Source organism: Athene noctua, chromosome 7 (assembly GCF_965140245.1).
Source record: "Athene noctua chromosome 7, bAthNoc1.hap1.1, whole genome shotgun sequence".
Classification (NCBI taxonomy): domain Eukaryota; kingdom Metazoa; phylum Chordata; class Aves; order Strigiformes; family Strigidae; genus Athene; species Athene noctua.
Genome location: NC_134043.1, coordinates 17,872,265 through 17,888,604, shown reverse-complemented (window position 1 = coordinate 17,888,604; position 16,340 = coordinate 17,872,265). Strand labels below are relative to the sequence as shown.

Sequence of the window (16,340 nt, the reverse complement as noted above, 5' to 3'; positions counted from 1 at the left end):
CTAAGAGACTAAGAGACATCCCCCCCAGCACCCCACTGTCTGCATGTTGGCAGCAGGCTGCCCAGGGGAGGGGGTCACAAGTCTCCCCAGTGACCCCCCCCCCAGTCTATGCAGGGAGAGTCTGACACCCTATTTGGAGGCAAGTGAGGAAGAGTGTACTTGTAACCCGCCCCCCTCCCCAAGCCCCAAAGCCGGGGGCACAGCCCACATGGTAAATTCAGCTTCCCCCTTGTTAAGGGTCAGGATACCATCCCCGTGGCATCAGGGTGGTTTTTCCAGAAGGGGTTAGGATAGGGGTGCCAGGGCAGCAGAGGGGGGGGCTTCCCCGGAGCATGAGGGTGCCACCTTAGCACCAGGCCAGGGGTAACCCTCCAACCCTGCAGCCCGAGGGTGCCCCCCCAGCACTGACCTGCAGCACCCCCCCTTCTCAGGGGGATTTGGGGGATCCCAGAGGCTCTCTGCCCCCCCACTAGGAACATGCATGTGGCACATACCCATGCCCACACACACTCACACACACAGGACTCCTCTTTCCAAGATGGTTTGACAGCTTTAATCACATGAAGGCACTTGGATCTGGTCCCCCAGCCCTCCCCAGCCCCCCCCCCAATGCTGCCTCCAGCCCCCCCCGGACCCCCCAAGGGTGCCCAGCGCAGGGGCTGTGCTCCTCAGGTGCTGGAGCACACACGGGTGCTTGCTGGGCAGCAGGCTGCGCTGGTGCCGTCTGACTTGTCTAATATAAAGTGCTGAGTTCAATCCTCCTGGAAGGGCAGGATCAGGCCCGGGGCAGGCAGGGGTCCGGGGGGGTGGGTGTGCCACAGCATCGCCCATCCCACCCCCCCGCCGTGAGGCACAGGGTGGAGGCAGGGTGCAGGCAGGCCTGGGGGGACCCTTGCCTCCCCCTGGCACCCAGCATTGGGAGAAGGGCAGTGCCAGCAGGAGCCGGCCAGACAGCACCGGAGAGCTAAAAACCCCCACATCAAACCGCCCCCCCCACCCCCCCCACCCCAATACTGCCACCTCCTTCCCTGGCACAGCGGTAAAAAGGCACCCATGATTTTTTGGGAAACCGTTGCTTTTCCTCCTAAAAAGTTATGAGACATTGTCCATATTGCGACGTTAAAAAGGCCTGGCTGAGCTCAGCCCCCCGCCCCAAATGCTCCCTGAGAGCCCCCAGCCCCTCAAGGCTGGGGGACACCCTGGCACAAGCCCAACCCCACGGGGGTCAGGGTAACCCCAGGCTACAGGGAGGGGGGACCCTGCAGTGTCCCCCACCCCTGCCCCAGCTGGGGACTGGGGTAAGGCTGGGGAGGGGCACCCTAAGGGTGGTGTGGGGGGGATCCCTCCCCCTTAAGAGCCGCAGCCTTTGGTGAAGCTGCAGATGGATGGAGAGGGGATGCATGCCCCCCGCCACCGCAATGGAGGGGACCCCCCCGTTGGTGACTGGAGTGGCTCCCACTGACAGTGTAACTGGAGAGGGGGGAGGCCACCACACCCCCCTCCCATGGGAAGAAACTGAGGTTGGAGGAGGCGAGTTACGAACCCCCCCAGGCACACCCCTTGCATGGCTGTGGGGGTCACAGAGACATGGTGTCCCAAGGCACGTCGGGGGCATTTGTGGCCAGAGGCTCAGCCCTGAGGCTGGGCTGTCCCCCAAAACATAATCCCTTGGTGGGGGGCAGCAGAAGGCACAAGGCGGGGTAGGGATGTGCCCCCCCCCCAAAGGTTATCAGCTGCACCAAGGGCAGAGTTAAGGGTACGGTGGTGACCCCATGACCCAAGGCCAATAAGACCCCTCCCCATTTTTTGGAGGTGGTAAGGGGTTAACCCTTCTTGGGCTCCCCTGTAGATAGGGGCTGAGGACTGTCAGCCTCCCCAGCAGGCAGAGCCTGACTGGGGGGAGCCAGTCCCCCCCCAAAGGCAGTGGAAAGCAGCAGCTGCTGACCCCTCCTCCCCCCTTGGGAGGACACGGAGGGATAAAGGACCTGAGAACCGTTTTGGGGAGGGTGGATGCAGGTTGCAGGGGGGGAGGGTGGGGGGAATGGGACAGTGGGGCAGGATGGGACCCCCCCAACAGGTCCCCAGCACAGCAAGGCAGCGGATCACCCACAGCCCCCCCTTCTCCACAGGAAGGGGGACACCCAGCTTCCCGGCGGGGGCACCCACATCTCCCACCACCAGCAGGCAGGGAGGGCTCCCGTGCCCACCGGGGCTGGGAAGGACGATAGGGGGGACACACTGGGAACCCCCCCTAAAATAAGGCACCGGGCTGCCACGGCATTGCCCCCCCCCCCCGGCAGCACCCGGTGGGGTGGGGTGGGGCCACTAGCTGTTAGTCCGCTGCTTCTTGAGCACTGCGTACACATCCTCCACCTTGCTGAGCCTCTCGAAGAAGGGCAGCAGGTCCAGCAGCTCCGTGTCCGCCATGTTATCAAACCAGGAGGCCACCGGCACCTGCGGGCAGCGCAGCGGGCAGCGGCTGAGGGGGGGCCCCCACCACCTCCCCTCTGTACCCCAGGCCCACCCCCAGCCTCACCCCGGGGGTACGTACGGCGTTATCGGGGTGGAAGATGTAGGATGCGGGCGAGTTGTCCACAATGATGATGCGGCGCAGGTCGCGGCCCAGGCGGCTCAGGTCCTTCACGTAGTTGCCGCGGTGGAAGACACAGGATTCCCGGAAAAGCCGTGCCCGGAACGCTCCCCATTTATCCAGCAGGTCAGCCACGGGGTCCGCATACTGTGGGCATGGGAGGAGGGTCACTGGGGCACGCTGTGCCCACCCCACAGTGACAGTGGCACCCCAGCTCTCCGCCGGTGCCATCTCGCCCCATGCCTCAGTCTCCCTGGCAGCACCTTGAAGGGGCAGGCAGGCAGCGCTGCCCGACGCTGGCGCTGCCTGCAGGTAGGCAGGGGACAAGGGGCCAGCGATGTCCATGGGTTGGGCAAGCCAAGGCAGCTGTGTCACCGCGGGGGGGTAGCTGGGAGGGGAGGGTGATGGTGGGGGCGGCAGGGGCACCCACCTTGGCCAGGCTGGCGGTGAAGAGCACGCACTCGAAGAGCTCGCCCATGCGCTGCAGGAACTCGTCCACGTGCGGCCGCTTCAGCACATACACCTGCGGGCGTGGGGCCGAGGGCAGCGCACCGCAGGGACCGGCTGCCCGGCCCCCACCCAGCACCCCTGTGCCCACCCCGGGGGACACCTGTGTCCCCAAGCCCAGCCAGTGGCTCCCTGCTGGGGGGATGCCTGTGCCCCGTGCCCGGGGGCTACCCCTCGTGGGCTGGGGGCGGCCACAGCCCTGCTGGCAAGTCCTGGGCGAAGCATCCGGCCGGCTCCAGAGCCAAGTAACCGAGAACAGGCTGACTGCCCAGACCACAGCCTATCCTGGATTACTTGAACCCGGGGCCGGCCACTGCAGGAGGGCATGGGAACCCCCTTACCTCCCCACCCCGCTGGGAACAGGGGCACATACCCTGGCCCCTCAGGGGGCCGGCCCTAGCACCCCAACATCCCTTGGTGCAGAGTTCTGGGATGGCTCCCGGTCCCCAAGGAGGGGGCAGAGGGAGCTGTGCCCCCCACCAGCGGCTGCCCCCCGCCCCGCTGTTACCTGGTGCATGATGCCATCGATTTCCACGGGAATGATGAAGTCGGCGTTGTTCACCGGCTGGGGAGGGCACAGCAGGGTCAGCGCCGGGCAGGCACCCCCTGCCCAAATGCTGCCTGCCCTCTGCCCACAGGCACCCCCTTGCCCCCTCACAGGGACAGCCCACCTGACCTAGCAGGGCTGCCTAGGTGCTAGGCATCACTTGGGGGGGCAGGCGTGGGGCAGGAGGGGCAGGGTGGTCCGGGGCGTCCCCCACCTTGAAGGAGCTGTGCACCAGCGTCTCGTCCAGGTCGATGACCACGCACAGCTTGCTGGCATCCTGCGGCTTGATCTCAGGCAGGAGGTGTTTGACGGCAGCCTGCGGCAGGGGGGTGGGAGGCACAGGCAAACATGGGGGTCAGCGGGGTGGCGAGGGGCACCCCCTCCCCTCCTGCCCATCCAAAGGAGGGGCATGGGTTGGGGGGAGCCCATTTAGACCCCCCATCCTGGCACAGGGGAAGTGCTGGGGATGGGCACCCCGGTCCCCTCAGCGCTGACCCCATTCTAATGGCAGGCTGGGGGTGCAGGGAGGGCGGGGAGGGGTACCTTGGGCAGGGCCCCGTTCTCCTCCACCAGCAGCGGGGCGCTGGTGGTGCTGGCACAGGGCTCCCCCTCATCGCGGCACAGGCAGCAGAAGAGGGACTGGAGGATGCTGCGGCTCCGCGGCTTCTTGGCGGGGGCCTGGGTACCTGGGGGGGCGCAGGAAGGCGGGTGAGAGGGCAGGGGCACCCCCGGGGGAGACCCCCAGTCCCGGCACGGTGAGGGGAGGGGGGAGCGAGCCAGGTTCGGAGTGTTGATGCCGGACACGGGAGGTGCCCCCGCAGCCCCCCGAGCCTTTATCAGTCCCCGGCACCCATCCGGCCGCCCTTCCTGCCCCGTCGAGCGCCGGCGCAGCGCCGCAGACGCGAGCTGGAGTGGAGACCCCCGCGGCCCCCTGCCACGGCTGGAGACCCTGCGGCAACAGCGCGGCTCTGCCCCGGGGGCGCCGTGGCCGCTGCGGCAGCGCCCGGGGCGGTCGCGGACCCCCGGCCCGTCCCCGCTGCCCTCCGCGGGGGGCACGGACCCACGCGGGTGGGTGGCCCTGTGGGCGGGGCCTCGCCGAAGGGAGGCGGGGCTTACAGCCCCTCTTTTCCCCGCCCCCAGCCAGCCCCCTCTCTCATTGGCCGACTCGAGCGTACCGGAGAAGAGACACCAATCAGGGCACAGTGCCCGCCCCTGGGCGCCGTTCCCGCAGCCCCCATTGGCCGATCAAGGGGAAACTGAGGCAGAGGGGCAGCTCCTGCCCGCCGGGGCCCCGCGGGTAGCGCGGCGGCTCCAGCCCCTTCCCACCGGCCCGGCGGGACGGATCCTGCCCCGGGGCCGGGCCCGAAGGTGCCTCTGGTTGTGCCCCCCCAGCCGCCGGGCCAGGGTCCCGCGCCCCGGCAGCGCCGTGGGGCGCCCCGCGGCAGGAGGCCCGTGGGGCGGGAGCTCCCCGCTGGGGATGGGGCCCGTTCCCACGCTTGCCCCCCTTCCCCCGGGCCCTGCCAGCTCCCCGGGCCGGCGGGCAGCGGGACGGACGGCGCTGCCCGCCAAACCGCCCGCGCGGGGCGGAGGCAGCGGGACGCCGGGCAGCGCCCGGGGCTGCAGCGGGGTGCCCGGCGCTCGGCCCCCTCCCTGCCTCAGTTTCCCCGTGGGCGCTGCGCACACGCAGACACACACTCCCTCTCCCGCCGCCCAGCTCCGGAGGAAACGCCGCAGATACGCTGGGCCCCAGCAGCGCCCCGAGCACCTCGGGGTCACCGACGGGATTCGGGGGGACGGCGCATGGCCCCCCGCGCCCAGGACGATGCCGACAGCACCGCTCCCTCCGAGCCCCGCCCCCCCCCCCCCCCCGTGCCCCAAGCGCATCCCCCTCCAACCCCGGGGCAGCGGGACGGGCGGAGGGGGGGGTGTGGGCTGAGACCTCCCGCAGCTCATCGCACCCTCCGGGACCAGCCGCCGGCAGGCTCCCAGCCGCCCCCCCATGCCGGAGACCCCGGGGACCCCCCCTCCACGCACCAGGGGCGGGGTGGGGGGGCAGGGATCCCCCCCTCCCCGCGTTACCTTTCTCCTGCAGCGGGGCGCTCCCCTCCTCCCTGCTAACCTGGGCGATGATGGACTGGTGCTCCATGGGCGCCGGGGGGGGGGTGGGAGGGGGCGGCCCCCCCCGGCGAGGCCCCCGGGGGGGGGAGGGGGGGGAGGCGGGGCGGGGGCCGGCGGCGGCGCGGGGCGGCGGGCGCGGGAGCGGCGCCGCGGAGGAAACTTTGTTACAACATGGAGTTTCCTCCGCCCGGGCTGGGGCTGCAAACATGGAACCCGGGCGCGGTTTCAAGGAACCCCTTAAAAGGGCAACGCCGGGGGGGCCCCTTCTTCCTCCTCCTCCTCCTCCTCCCACCTCCGACTCCCCCTCCCGGCACCCTCCCCGCGAGGGAGGAGCGGGGTCCCCGCCGAGCCGTGACCGGGACTTGGGGTGCGCGGGGCGGTGGTGGCTTGGCGGGGGCGCCTGCGACACAGGTCCGGCTGGGAAGGACCCCCCCAGACCTTGTGCTATGGTGGTTGTACGGGCTCCCCCGGCTCAGGGATCAGCCCTGCTGTCACCCCACACCCCCCCCAAGGTGTCAACCCTGGGGGAAGGAAAGAAGGACACCCCACCTCGCATCCACCCTCGGCGTATGACACACCACACCCCCCCCCACCCCCCATGCTGGATGTCCCCTGGAGCAGAGACCCCTGGACCCTGTGGCTCCAGGCTGAGGGGGTCCCCATCAGCCCCCGGGGACACGTTCCCCATTGCCAGGGCAGGACAGCGTATGGGGCAACAGGTGCTGGGGGGCTGCACAAATAACCGCCTGCTTTTTTCTTTCCCTCGCTCCCCAGTAATTCCCAAACTACTTGAGGAATTGCGTATTATCAATACACGCACTTTCCTCTGCAATTCCTCCCCTCGTGCCTTCTGGGGGGTAAGCGGGGCTGTTCGCAGGCTCTCTCCAAAAAGCAGCTCTTACCGGGAGACTGAGGATGCCGCAATACCTTCAGGGGAAACCCGGCCCCGCCCCCCCCAAGCCCCCCATGTGCTGTCATCCTCCGGCTCCAGCCCCTTGCCCCCGGCAAGCCTGGCCGGGCCCTGCCAGGACAGCCGCGCCCCGCGGTGCCCCCGGCAGTGCCCAGCCCGGGGGGGTTTCCAGCCGGTCCCGGTCACCCCCTTCCCTGCCATCTCGGTGACAAGAGATGCTGCGTCCTCTGTCAGCGCCGCCCCGGGGGCAGGGAGCAGGTTGGAAATTCCCCATCTCCCCATCTGAGCTTCTTTGGGGTCTTTTCACCTCGCCCAGCTGCGGTTTGGGAATTTCAGGGGCTGAGATCGTCCTTTCTGCCCCGGGGTGGCGAGGGACACCGCGGCACCGGCGAGGCAATGATGCTCCCGCGGTGGCCACCGCTCTGCCCCTTTGGGAAATGGGGTCCGCGGCACCAGGAGGTGCCCCCCGCACGGGAATGAGGATGCTGCGGGGTCGGCGGGAGCCGGGCAGGCGGTGGAAACGGTGGTAGAGCAAAAGCGGGTTCCCGCCTGCGTCTCCCTTGCTCCTGGCTCCGTGCTTGGCATCCCAGGACCTCGAGGGACCGGGCTGCGTCTGGGAACCGGGACACGGCGCCCTGCCACCTCCTCCCCTGCTCTACCGGTGGGCAGCGGCCGTGCCTCAGTGTCCCTGCCCCTCCGCAGCGCTGGACCGGGAGGCAGCCGGCTCCGCTGGCCAGGCAGGAGGAGGAGGAAGAGGCTGTGCTTCCTCCGCTCTCTGTTTGGGGCTGACCTTTGCTGCTCCTCTCGCCCAGGTGGAGCCGGGCAGGACGCCTGCCTCGTCCCCGGCAGGTTGGACTCAGCTGCTCGAGGATGCTGCTCACCGTGGGGACATCAGTGGAGCCACACACTGTCCCCTCCGGGACCCCTGTTCCTCTGGCCACATCCTCCTCTTCCATCCCCTATAAGCCATGCGCGGGCGGCAGCCCCAACCCAGCCATGCCCTGCTTGTCCTCTAATTAATGCAATTAGGAAAGTCTCTGGGCCAGACGCCTGCAGCGGCAGTTGAAGCATCACTTCCAGCTTTGCTGCCTGCTCAGATCGGGCAGCTGGGGAGCTCAGGGGACATCATGCGCGTCTAGGGGCTGGGGGACAAGCTGGGGACACGTGGGACTTGTGGGGACAGGGGCCTCATCCTGCACCCCCGGGACAGGCCAGGAGCAGGCACAGCCCAGCTGGATGTGTGGGCTGTGGGGTGCGGACACAGGGCGGAAAGGCACCAGGGTCCTGCCAGCTGGGCCCCGAGGGACCCCTCTGTGCCACCCCACTGCCCCCGGCCAGGGTCCTCAACGCTGTCCCCTGTACCCCCAGCTAACCATGGCTCTGGGAGCTCTGCCCCTCCACGTGCTGCCCCACAGCCGGGGCCTGGGGCTGGACAACTCCTGCTAAGAGCTGGGCCCAGGCAGGCACCTCCAGGCTGGGGGGTGCCCCCGGAATGGGGGTGCCCTGGTCTGGGGGTGCTGGCCATAGAAAGGCGATCCGGGCTGGCACAGCCCTGCGGACGTGCTGCCCCCCAGACCAACCATGGGGCCAGTCCCTGCACCCCTCAGACCCTAGCACCGCCTGGCCCCGCGCCCGCTGGGGATGACCCCGAGGCCCCCCAGTCCTTCACCCCCGGGCAGGGGGACCCCCGGCTGTGGGTGCCTCTTGGAAGCACCGTGGTGGGGGGGGTGGTCCCTGCTCCTCCTCCCCAGGGCCGGTGGCAGCCGCGGTGACTGGGGTCGGCTGCGCCCCTTACGGGGGTGGGGGGGAAACGGGGGACACCCCGCCGGTCGGTGGGCCCCACCACTTTGGCTCCTCCTTCAAGCAGCCCGAGGCCGGGCCAACGCGGCGGCGGGGGGGAGGCACCGCCCCAGCGCGGCGAGCATCGCCCTTTTAAGGAAGGGGAAATTCTTCACATAAACAAGCGCGGCCCCCGGGAGTGGAGGGGGGGGCTCCTCCCCGGACTGGGGGGGCACGGGGCTGAAGAGCGATGGGGGGTTGGGGGGGCCGGTCCCCCAAATTCCCCCTCCCCACCTCCCGGCCGGGCTGGTTTGGGAAGGGGGATTTTGGGCGGTGGGGGGGTGCTGGGGAGAGGGGGGAGCCTTGAAACAGACAGGGAGCGTCTCGCAAGTGCGGGCCGCGGCGGGGGGCGAAGCGCGGCGGGACCCCCCCGGGGGGGTGCGGGGCCGGGCGGGCGGGTGGCGGCCGCCCCCGGGGAGGGCCCGAGCGGCCCCGCATCCGCATCCGGCGGGGCCGGCAGGCGGGAAACGGGGCATCCGGGGCGGGGAGGGCACGGTGGGGCCCCCCCCCGGGGGAATGCAAAGAGCTGGTGCGGAGCCTCCCCTCCTGCGCCCCCACAGCCACGCACGGGTGTATGACCCCCCCACACCCCTCCCTCCAAAGCCGAGACACCTCAGCTTGAGGCAAAGGGTTCGGCCCGGGGTATGGGGGGCTGGGGGGGTCCCCTCCCCGGGGGCGCGCAGCAGCAGCAGCGAGACTGAGGCCAAGTTACAAACACGCCATTTATCAGCCGCGCCCCCCCCCTCCGCCCCGAGTTTAGGAGCCCCCACCCCCCTCCGTGGGGCTCCGGCCGGTCCGTTCCGGGGGCTGGGGCCGATTCCGGGCAACGGGGCTGGTGGCCCCGGCTCCCCTAGGGCTGGCCCCGGGCGGTGAGGGGTGGTTAGCGGTCCCGGGTGGTGATTAGCGGTCCCGACGGTGATTAGCGGTCCCGACGGTGATTAGCGGTCCCGGGGGCTGGCGGTTCCCGGCACTAATGAGGGGAGGTCTCCGGAGCAGCTCATTCACTGAAGCGTCTGTGTCAAGGGCTGGAAAGCACCTCCTGCTGCCCCCCGCCTCCCCCTCGCCGCATCCAGCCCGGACCTCTGAACTGGGGGTGAGGGGCTCTAAAAACTTGGGGGGAAGTCTGCCCGACTGTTAACCCCTTCCTTGCTGGGTGCGTCTCTCGCCAGAACATCACCTTCGGGCTCGGCGTGGCATCAAATCGGTGCCCGGGGCGGGGCGGGCCGTGCGGGGCAGGGAGAGGGGGACAGTAAGGCGGGACAGGGTCTGTCACCGTGTCCCTGCCAGTGCCGGCGGGTCGAGAGAGACGCCGAAGCTGAACCGGCTGTGGTGGCCCCGGTCCAGGAACCGGGCTCCGTGCACAACGCTGCACGTCCAGATCTGTGGGGGCAAAGAGGACAGGTCGGTGGGGACTCACGGGGGACGCTGTCCCCCACCCAGCTGCCCCTTCCCGCAGTGCCAGCCCTACCAGGTAGGCGACGAAGACCACGTAGGCAGCCAGCAGCAGGCCCAGGGGGATGTAGTACTCCAAGCCCTGCAGCGTGGGCAGAAAGTCCACCACGAAGTAGATGTTGATGGCACAGACCAGCCCCGTGATGAGGGTCATCAGCACCTTCCCCGGGCTGCGGGCAGGAGAACGGTCATCGGCGCCAGGGCAGAGCCCCCACTCCGTGTGCCACCGGGCACAGCGGTCTGGGCGATCTGGGTTTGTAGGTGAGCAAGACCCCAACTGGGACATCTCTGCACCCTATGGCTATACTACACCCCCATGATGGGGCTCTGGGCATGGGCTTTGGCCACCCACTGGATGCAGGGCTGGCCGTTTCAGGAGGATGCTGAGGACCCAGGGATGCCCGAGGGACCTGGACGTGGCTTTGTGATGAGGATGGAGAGGGCAGTGACGGGGTCTGTCCTGCTCTGGCTGCCCAGGGCAAGTGGGAATGAACATGCCCCTCCCCAGTGCCCATACACCAACTGCCCCCATGGCATGGTTTGGGGGGGCAGGATGGGCCAAAGGGAGAGTGCCTGCAGCTGGGGTGCCCCACTCTGCCCCCCCTCTGTGCCTCACCCCACCCTGGCACTCACAGGCCATTGGTGAAGTCCTGCATGAGCGGGCGCAGGCTGGTGAAGGTGAGGACGGGCAGGACAGCAAAGGGCAGCTGGAAGGAGAGGAGGGTGAAGGGGACATGACCACCAGGCTGGGGTGTTGGGGAGCAGGTGCTTCCCCCTCCGCCCCTTACCAGGATGCTCTGCAGGACGTTGAGCAGGTCATTCATGCCTGTGAGGTGGCTGACATCCTTGAAGGCGGCCACGAAGACAGTGGGCAGGATGGCAAAGGAGCGGGTGAAGAGCACCCGGGAGAAGCGGGACCAGCGGAGCTGCAGGAAGCCCTGGGGACAAAGCAGAACCTGTGCCCTCACCCCTCACAGTGCCTGGGGCACCATGCCAGTGGTCCCCAAACCCGGGCTCAGAGGAACACAGCAGGGCACTGTGCCCCCCCCATCTCCCGTGCCAGGGTGCTGAGCAGGCTCTTGCAAGGCTACTGGGCCCCGCTAGATGTCAGCTCCAGCTCATTAAGCAAACGATCTAATTAGGGAAATACTGTGTGGGACACCCACTGAGTGCCTCCAGTAAGGGTGTCACAGGGGGAGGAGGCAGCCATGCAGCAGCAGTGTGTGGGCACTGTCCCCATCCCACCTCCTGGGGACCAGGGACCCTGGTGCCAGCCAGCTGCCACCGCTGGTCCATGCCCAGATTCCTGCAGGAATGGGGGCAATTAACTCTGCCAAATACCTCTGGGGAGGTGGGTGCTGCCCATAGGACTCCCCCACCCAGGGCCCACCCATGATTCCTCCCCTCCCAGGGCCAGCATCCCAGTCCATCACCTCCATGACAAACTGCCCTGCGTAGGTCCCAGTCATGGTGGAGCTCTGTCCTGCTGCCAGGATCCCGATGGCCCAGATGTACAGTGCCACTGCTCCAAAATAGCAGCCCAGGATGACACCCTGTTTGGGGACACTCAAACCATGAGGATCCCAAAGTGTCCCCCACCCCAGGCACCCCACCAGCTGCTAGCATTCCAGTGGGGTCATGGCAGTCCCCAGCCTCAGGGGTCAATGAGGGGAGCACTATGACCCCCCAGTGGGTACAGATGCCTGCTGAGCACAGCCTGGTGCCACTTACCCCCTGGTAGATATCCACAGAGACTGTTTCGTTGTTGGTGGGGAAGATGCCGGCATAGTGGCTGACGCTGCTGTTGACGCACTTGTTGTGCTGCAAGGCACGGGTGAGCACGAGCATGCTGGCCACTCAGTAGCCCCCACAGACATGGGTGGACCCCTCCCCCAAGGGATGCTCGCCCTGCCTGTCTCCACAGCTGGGCACAGCAGCTGTCACCTCCCTGTGGGTGTGAGGTGACACTCACCACGTCCTCGTTTCGCTGGTGGTAGAAAGCCTCGCCAAAGACAGACATGACGAAGAGGTTGATGAGAAAGGAAATGAAGAGGGCCAGGCAGGATTCAGTCAGAAAATACATGTTGGCCTCCTGCACCGCCTCCTTCTTGGACCGGTCGATCGCCCGCGTCTGAGCATGGCGGGTGACATGGGTACCACAGGGTCAGGCAAGCACCCCTGTACCACAGCCAGGACCAGCTGGTCCTCACCAAGACACCCTGAGGTGGCAGTGCCCATGGCAGTGCCCTGGGTCTCACCTTGACCAAGGAGGAGTGGAGGAAGATGTTATGGGGCATAATGATGGCACCAACGATGCCCACGGCCTGGAGCAGCTCCTCTCGCCCGCAGCCCGGGCAGTAGGGCAGGAAAATGCCCTTCAGCACCTCCACCTGCCGTGGCCTCACCACCACGTACTGGGGACCAGTGGGAAGGGGCACTGTGAGCTGGACCCCCCCTCTGCCGCAGCCCGGTGACAGTGAGGATGCCCCACAGGGGTCCCCTGACAGTGCCCTACAGGGAAAGGGGTGTCCCCAGCTCCCCACTTTACCTCATAGCCGAAGGTCAGGGCCATGATGGTGATGAGGAAGCCAAAGAAAGCCTCCAGTTTGCGAAGTCCTAGAGAAGTCAAGAGATGGAGTGGGATGGAGCAGAGAACACTAGCGCCACATCGGCACCGGGGCTGCCCTGGTGAGTGTCCCCCCGTTCCCTGCACCCCAGCACTCACCGTACTTGTCAAGAAACAGGAAGAAGAGGGTGTCCACAATGGTGATAAGGACCCCACCCCAGAGGGGGATGCTGAAGGATGGCAAGGGGGGACATTAGATGTGTGTCCCTAGGTGGAGCAGGGACATGGAGGATCCTGGGGGGGGTTCCCCGTGTGGGGACTCACCGGCCAGCTGAGAGCAGGCTGAAGGCGATGGCTGTCCCAATCACCTCCTGCATGTCGGAGCCAATGATGGCGATCTCGATCATGAGCCAGAGCAGCACACGGGGCACCTGGAGGGGCCGGGGCACCGTGAGGTGTCTGAGCCCGCAGCGGGGCTTGGGCCTAGGTGAGTTGGCACAGCGTCCAGGGTGGAGACCCCTGTCCCTGTCCCCAGACTGCAGCAGGCCACCCAGAGCAGCATGGGGACCCTGGGAGACACCCCCACTCTCCCCAGCCTGCCCCCCCTCCCCATCCCTGCCCCAGTGGGAGCTGAGGACAGGACCCAGCTGTCTGCATATGGTGCTCCTGGGGGGTGCTGGGGCAGAGGGACGTGTCCAGCCCTCCTTTTGGGGACCTGTCGTTCAGCCAGTATCTCATTGCTCATTCACCACCGTCAGGATCCTGCTGCCTAGACGGGACCCCTATATCCCCCCCTCTCCTTTGCTGTGTGACCCCCCTGAGCCCCATCAAGTCCCTGCACCAACGCGTCCAGGCTTGCCCCGCGTCTCAGCTGCGCGTCGCTGCCCCAACACCCTGGCTCACCTCCCCGAGGGACGCGCTCATGTGTCCCCCGATCAGGCCAGGACACTGAGGTAGCTGCTCCCCCCATCCTCTCTCTGGGTCCCCATACTGCAGGGGTGTGTGGGTGCCAGGTGGGGGGCACCAGGGCTGGGAGGGCTTTGGGGACCCCCTGGGGGAGGTGGGGCTCTCATAGAATCTTCCTGTTCCTCTTCAGCCCCCCCATTCCCTGCCAAAACCATCACCAGCCCAAGCACGGGGTCCCTCCAGGCAGTGACCCCTGTGGGGGCTCCCCATGGCTGCTCACCTTGGGGTAATAGAGGTAGCAAATCTCACCCAGGTCCTTCCCTGTCACCACGCCCAGCCGGATGGCCAGGCGCTGGCACAGCAGCCCTAGGATCGTGGCCCACAGCAACACCCACAGCAGCTGGAAGGGGGGGGGGCAGAAGGGGGGGCTGAGCACCAGGCAGGATCCAGCTGCCTGGGGCTCCCAGCAAGGTTATCAAACAGCCCGGAGGGGCCAGAGGTAGTGCCCAGCCCAGGCAGAGGGGTGGCTGTCTCGGATCCTCGGGTGCCCTCCCACAGTGCCAAGGGCCCCCCCGTGCTCTTCCAGCTCCCCGGGCTGGGGAAGCCAGTTCGCCATGGGGCTGGGCAGCCGTTGGTGCAGGAGAGGTTACGAAACCCCCGGCTGCTTCCTGACCCCGGGGCCGGGGGGGCCCAGGGCTCACCTTGAACCCTGCCACTGCCCCGCACTGCAGGTCCGACTCCACGTTTCCCGGGTCCAGGTAGGCGATGCTCATGAGGAAGCCGGGACCAGTGAAAGCCCAGAGTTTCCTAAAGCTGAAACCGGGCTGGGACGAGGCAGGCAGTCAGAGTGAGGAGCTCCCATTCAAACCAGTGTCTCCCAGTTGCACTCCTGGTCCCCTTTAGCCTGGTGTTGGGAAGCCCTGTGCTGCCCGCATGGGTGCATTTTGTACAAAGAGGCTATTTCTCCCACCTGTTTTGGGAAGGGCACTGCTGCCTCCCAGTCTGTCTCCGTTAGAAGCAGCAAGACCCCCTATCCCACCTGGGGACAGATGGGACAAGGGGGTCCTGGGGCTATCAGGCACCATTAGTTACACCCCATGGGATCCCGCTGCTGAGCCCCGCTTTCACCATCCCTCCTGGCAGAGGAACCCCCATTCCTTCCCCTTCTGCCTTCTGCCTGCCAGGACCAGCTGGGGCTGGGGGAGCTGGTGGGGCACAGGCAGCCTGGGGAACCCTGGCTGGGCTGGGCTCAGGTGGCCCAGGATGGGGAGCCCAGGAGGTGTGTGAGCAGTGGGGTGATCCCTGTGGCTGGGTAGCGCCTCACCCCGTGCCTCAGTTTCCCCAGCTGGAAGGCTGTAGGCGTGGAAATTCTCTGCCTGGGGCTGCGATTTGCTTGAAATGGGTCTGGGGTTGCTGAGCTGCCCAGGGCACGTCCCAGGAGTGTCTTCCCCCCTCTTCCCCGCTGCCGTCGCCCTTTGCCTCCCCACCTCAGGCTCCTGGCCCCTTGCCCTGTCCCTGCCCTCCCTCAGATGGAGGTGCCAGCCTGGCCGCACCTACCCCGTCGCCCTTAGGGATGCTGATAAGTTCATCCAGGTAGGTCTGATCCTGGGTGCCAGGGCGCTGCGGGGGCACGGGGCTCCCACTGGTGCCATAAGTCTGGGCTTGGCCCCGGTTCAGGGACCCGGTGAGGCCTGGGGGGGTGAAGAAGAGGAGGAGGGGAGGTGGCAGCCCGCTGGGGGGGGACAAGGACACTGGTGGGCTGGCACCCTGGTACCAGCTTCCCCACAGTCCCACCTGCCCCTGACCAGAGCGCCCCATTTTTCCATGAGGGCTGGGTGGCTGTATGGGGGCTGTCAGGCTACCCAAAGGGGTCAGATAACACCTCCATCTCAGGCGTCCCTAAAAACCCCTGGTCTGAGCCCAGTCTTCACCAGTTTGAGCTAAGTGCATTTCTGGGCAGGAGGGACAGGAGGGGACCCTGTTCTGGGTCCTGCTGTTGTGTGGGCACGGAACGGGGACAAGAGGCTGGTACAGGTCCCACCCCCCCCGCTCAGCACACCCACGTCCTGGGAGCATGGGTGGGCTTGGGGAACAGAGGATGGGGGACGTGGGGAAGCCAGGACAGGCTCGGGGGGACAGTGCCCAGCAGGGGTGGGGGGAAGGGGATCGCGGGGAGGAAAGGAGGTGCAGGGAGGGGACACCCAGGTGTCATGGGGCTCACCTGGCTCCGGTGATGCCATGGCTGGACCCGATCTGGACATGCTGATAGGGAGCCTTGATCTCGACCCTGGGTGCAGTGCCTGCCACCCAGCTTTTAAAGGACCCGCCAGTTGCCCCTCCTTGGGGAGGCGAGGAGAAGGAAGTGTTCCTTCCCCACTCGCTGAGCTGGGCTGGGAAAGGGCCCCTGCCTGGGGTGGGGGGGCAGGGGGGTTGGGTGCTATGAATGTGCACAGTCTCGGTTCCCCCACCCTGTGCCAGGAGGGGGGGACCTAGCGCCTCCCTTCCCCTTGCCCTGCACACGCACATGCAAACACAAGGCACCCACTCCAGCCTGCCCAGGGCTGTGGGATCGTGCCTGCATGTCACCCTCAGTCACAAGCTAGGGGTCCTGCTCTTTGGGCAGTTGGGGGGACAGGGGACAGCATCCCGCAGTATGGGGAGAGAGGGTTAGCCCCACGGGAGTAGGGGAAAGGCCAGAGAAGCGGGAGCAAGGAGGAAGCAGTTGTGCATTGCACAAGTGCATGAGCAGGCCAAAATGCACCCTCAGCTGCTGGGGGGAGCACGCAGCCAGGCAGGCTCTGCGTCACAGGGTGCTTACACCATTCCTGGGTGGAGTGACCTTCACCCCAAGGATGGGCTCCTCAGTGTTGTCACAGGTCAGACTGTCTGCCAAAGCAGGGCACCC

General features: G+C 67.2%; 2 protein-coding genes across 6 annotated transcripts; both read right to left on the bottom strand.

Moving 5' to 3' along the window:
• Window positions 1-617: 617 nt before the first annotated feature.
• CTDSP1 (CTD small phosphatase 1) lies at window positions 618-5,948 on the bottom strand. 5 transcript variants are annotated; one of them, XM_074911225.1, is made up of 7 exons: window positions 5,724-5,948; window positions 4,188-4,330; window positions 3,859-3,960; window positions 3,605-3,662; window positions 3,021-3,136; window positions 2,552-2,737; window positions 618-2,454 (listed from the first exon to the last, which is right to left on the bottom strand). In XM_074911225.1, the coding sequence occupies exons 1-7, from the start codon at window positions 5,788-5,790 to the stop codon at window positions 2,326-2,328; spliced, it is 801 nt and encodes a 266-aa protein (XP_074767326.1). In that variant the 5' UTR covers window positions 5,791-5,948; the 3' UTR covers window positions 618-2,325. The 5 variants fall into 5 exon arrangements, with proteins under 5 accessions (XP_074767326.1, XP_074767328.1, XP_074767327.1 ...); XM_074911227.1 differs by having other exon boundaries at window positions 3,021-3,113; window positions 3,606-3,662; window positions 4,188-4,342; window positions 5,724-5,945; XM_074911226.1 differs by having other exon boundaries at window positions 3,021-3,113; window positions 3,606-3,662; window positions 5,724-5,942.
• Window positions 5,949-9,341: 3,393 nt separating this feature from the next.
• Window positions 9,342-15,696, bottom strand: SLC11A1 (solute carrier family 11 member 1). Its single transcript, XM_074910671.1, has 15 exons — window positions 15,657-15,696; window positions 14,993-15,126; window positions 14,137-14,259; window positions 13,716-13,835; window positions 12,854-12,960; window positions 12,689-12,759; window positions 12,512-12,579; window positions 12,222-12,377; window positions 11,936-12,094; window positions 11,695-11,784; window positions 11,397-11,516; window positions 10,752-10,901; window positions 10,597-10,670; window positions 9,980-10,133; window positions 9,342-9,891 (listed from the first exon to the last, which is right to left on the bottom strand). Exons 1-15 carry the CDS (start codon window positions 15,694-15,696, stop codon window positions 9,781-9,783), a joined length of 1,677 nt encoding a protein of 558 aa, XP_074766772.1. The 3' UTR covers window positions 9,342-9,780.
• Window positions 15,697-16,340: the final 644 nt, after the last annotated feature.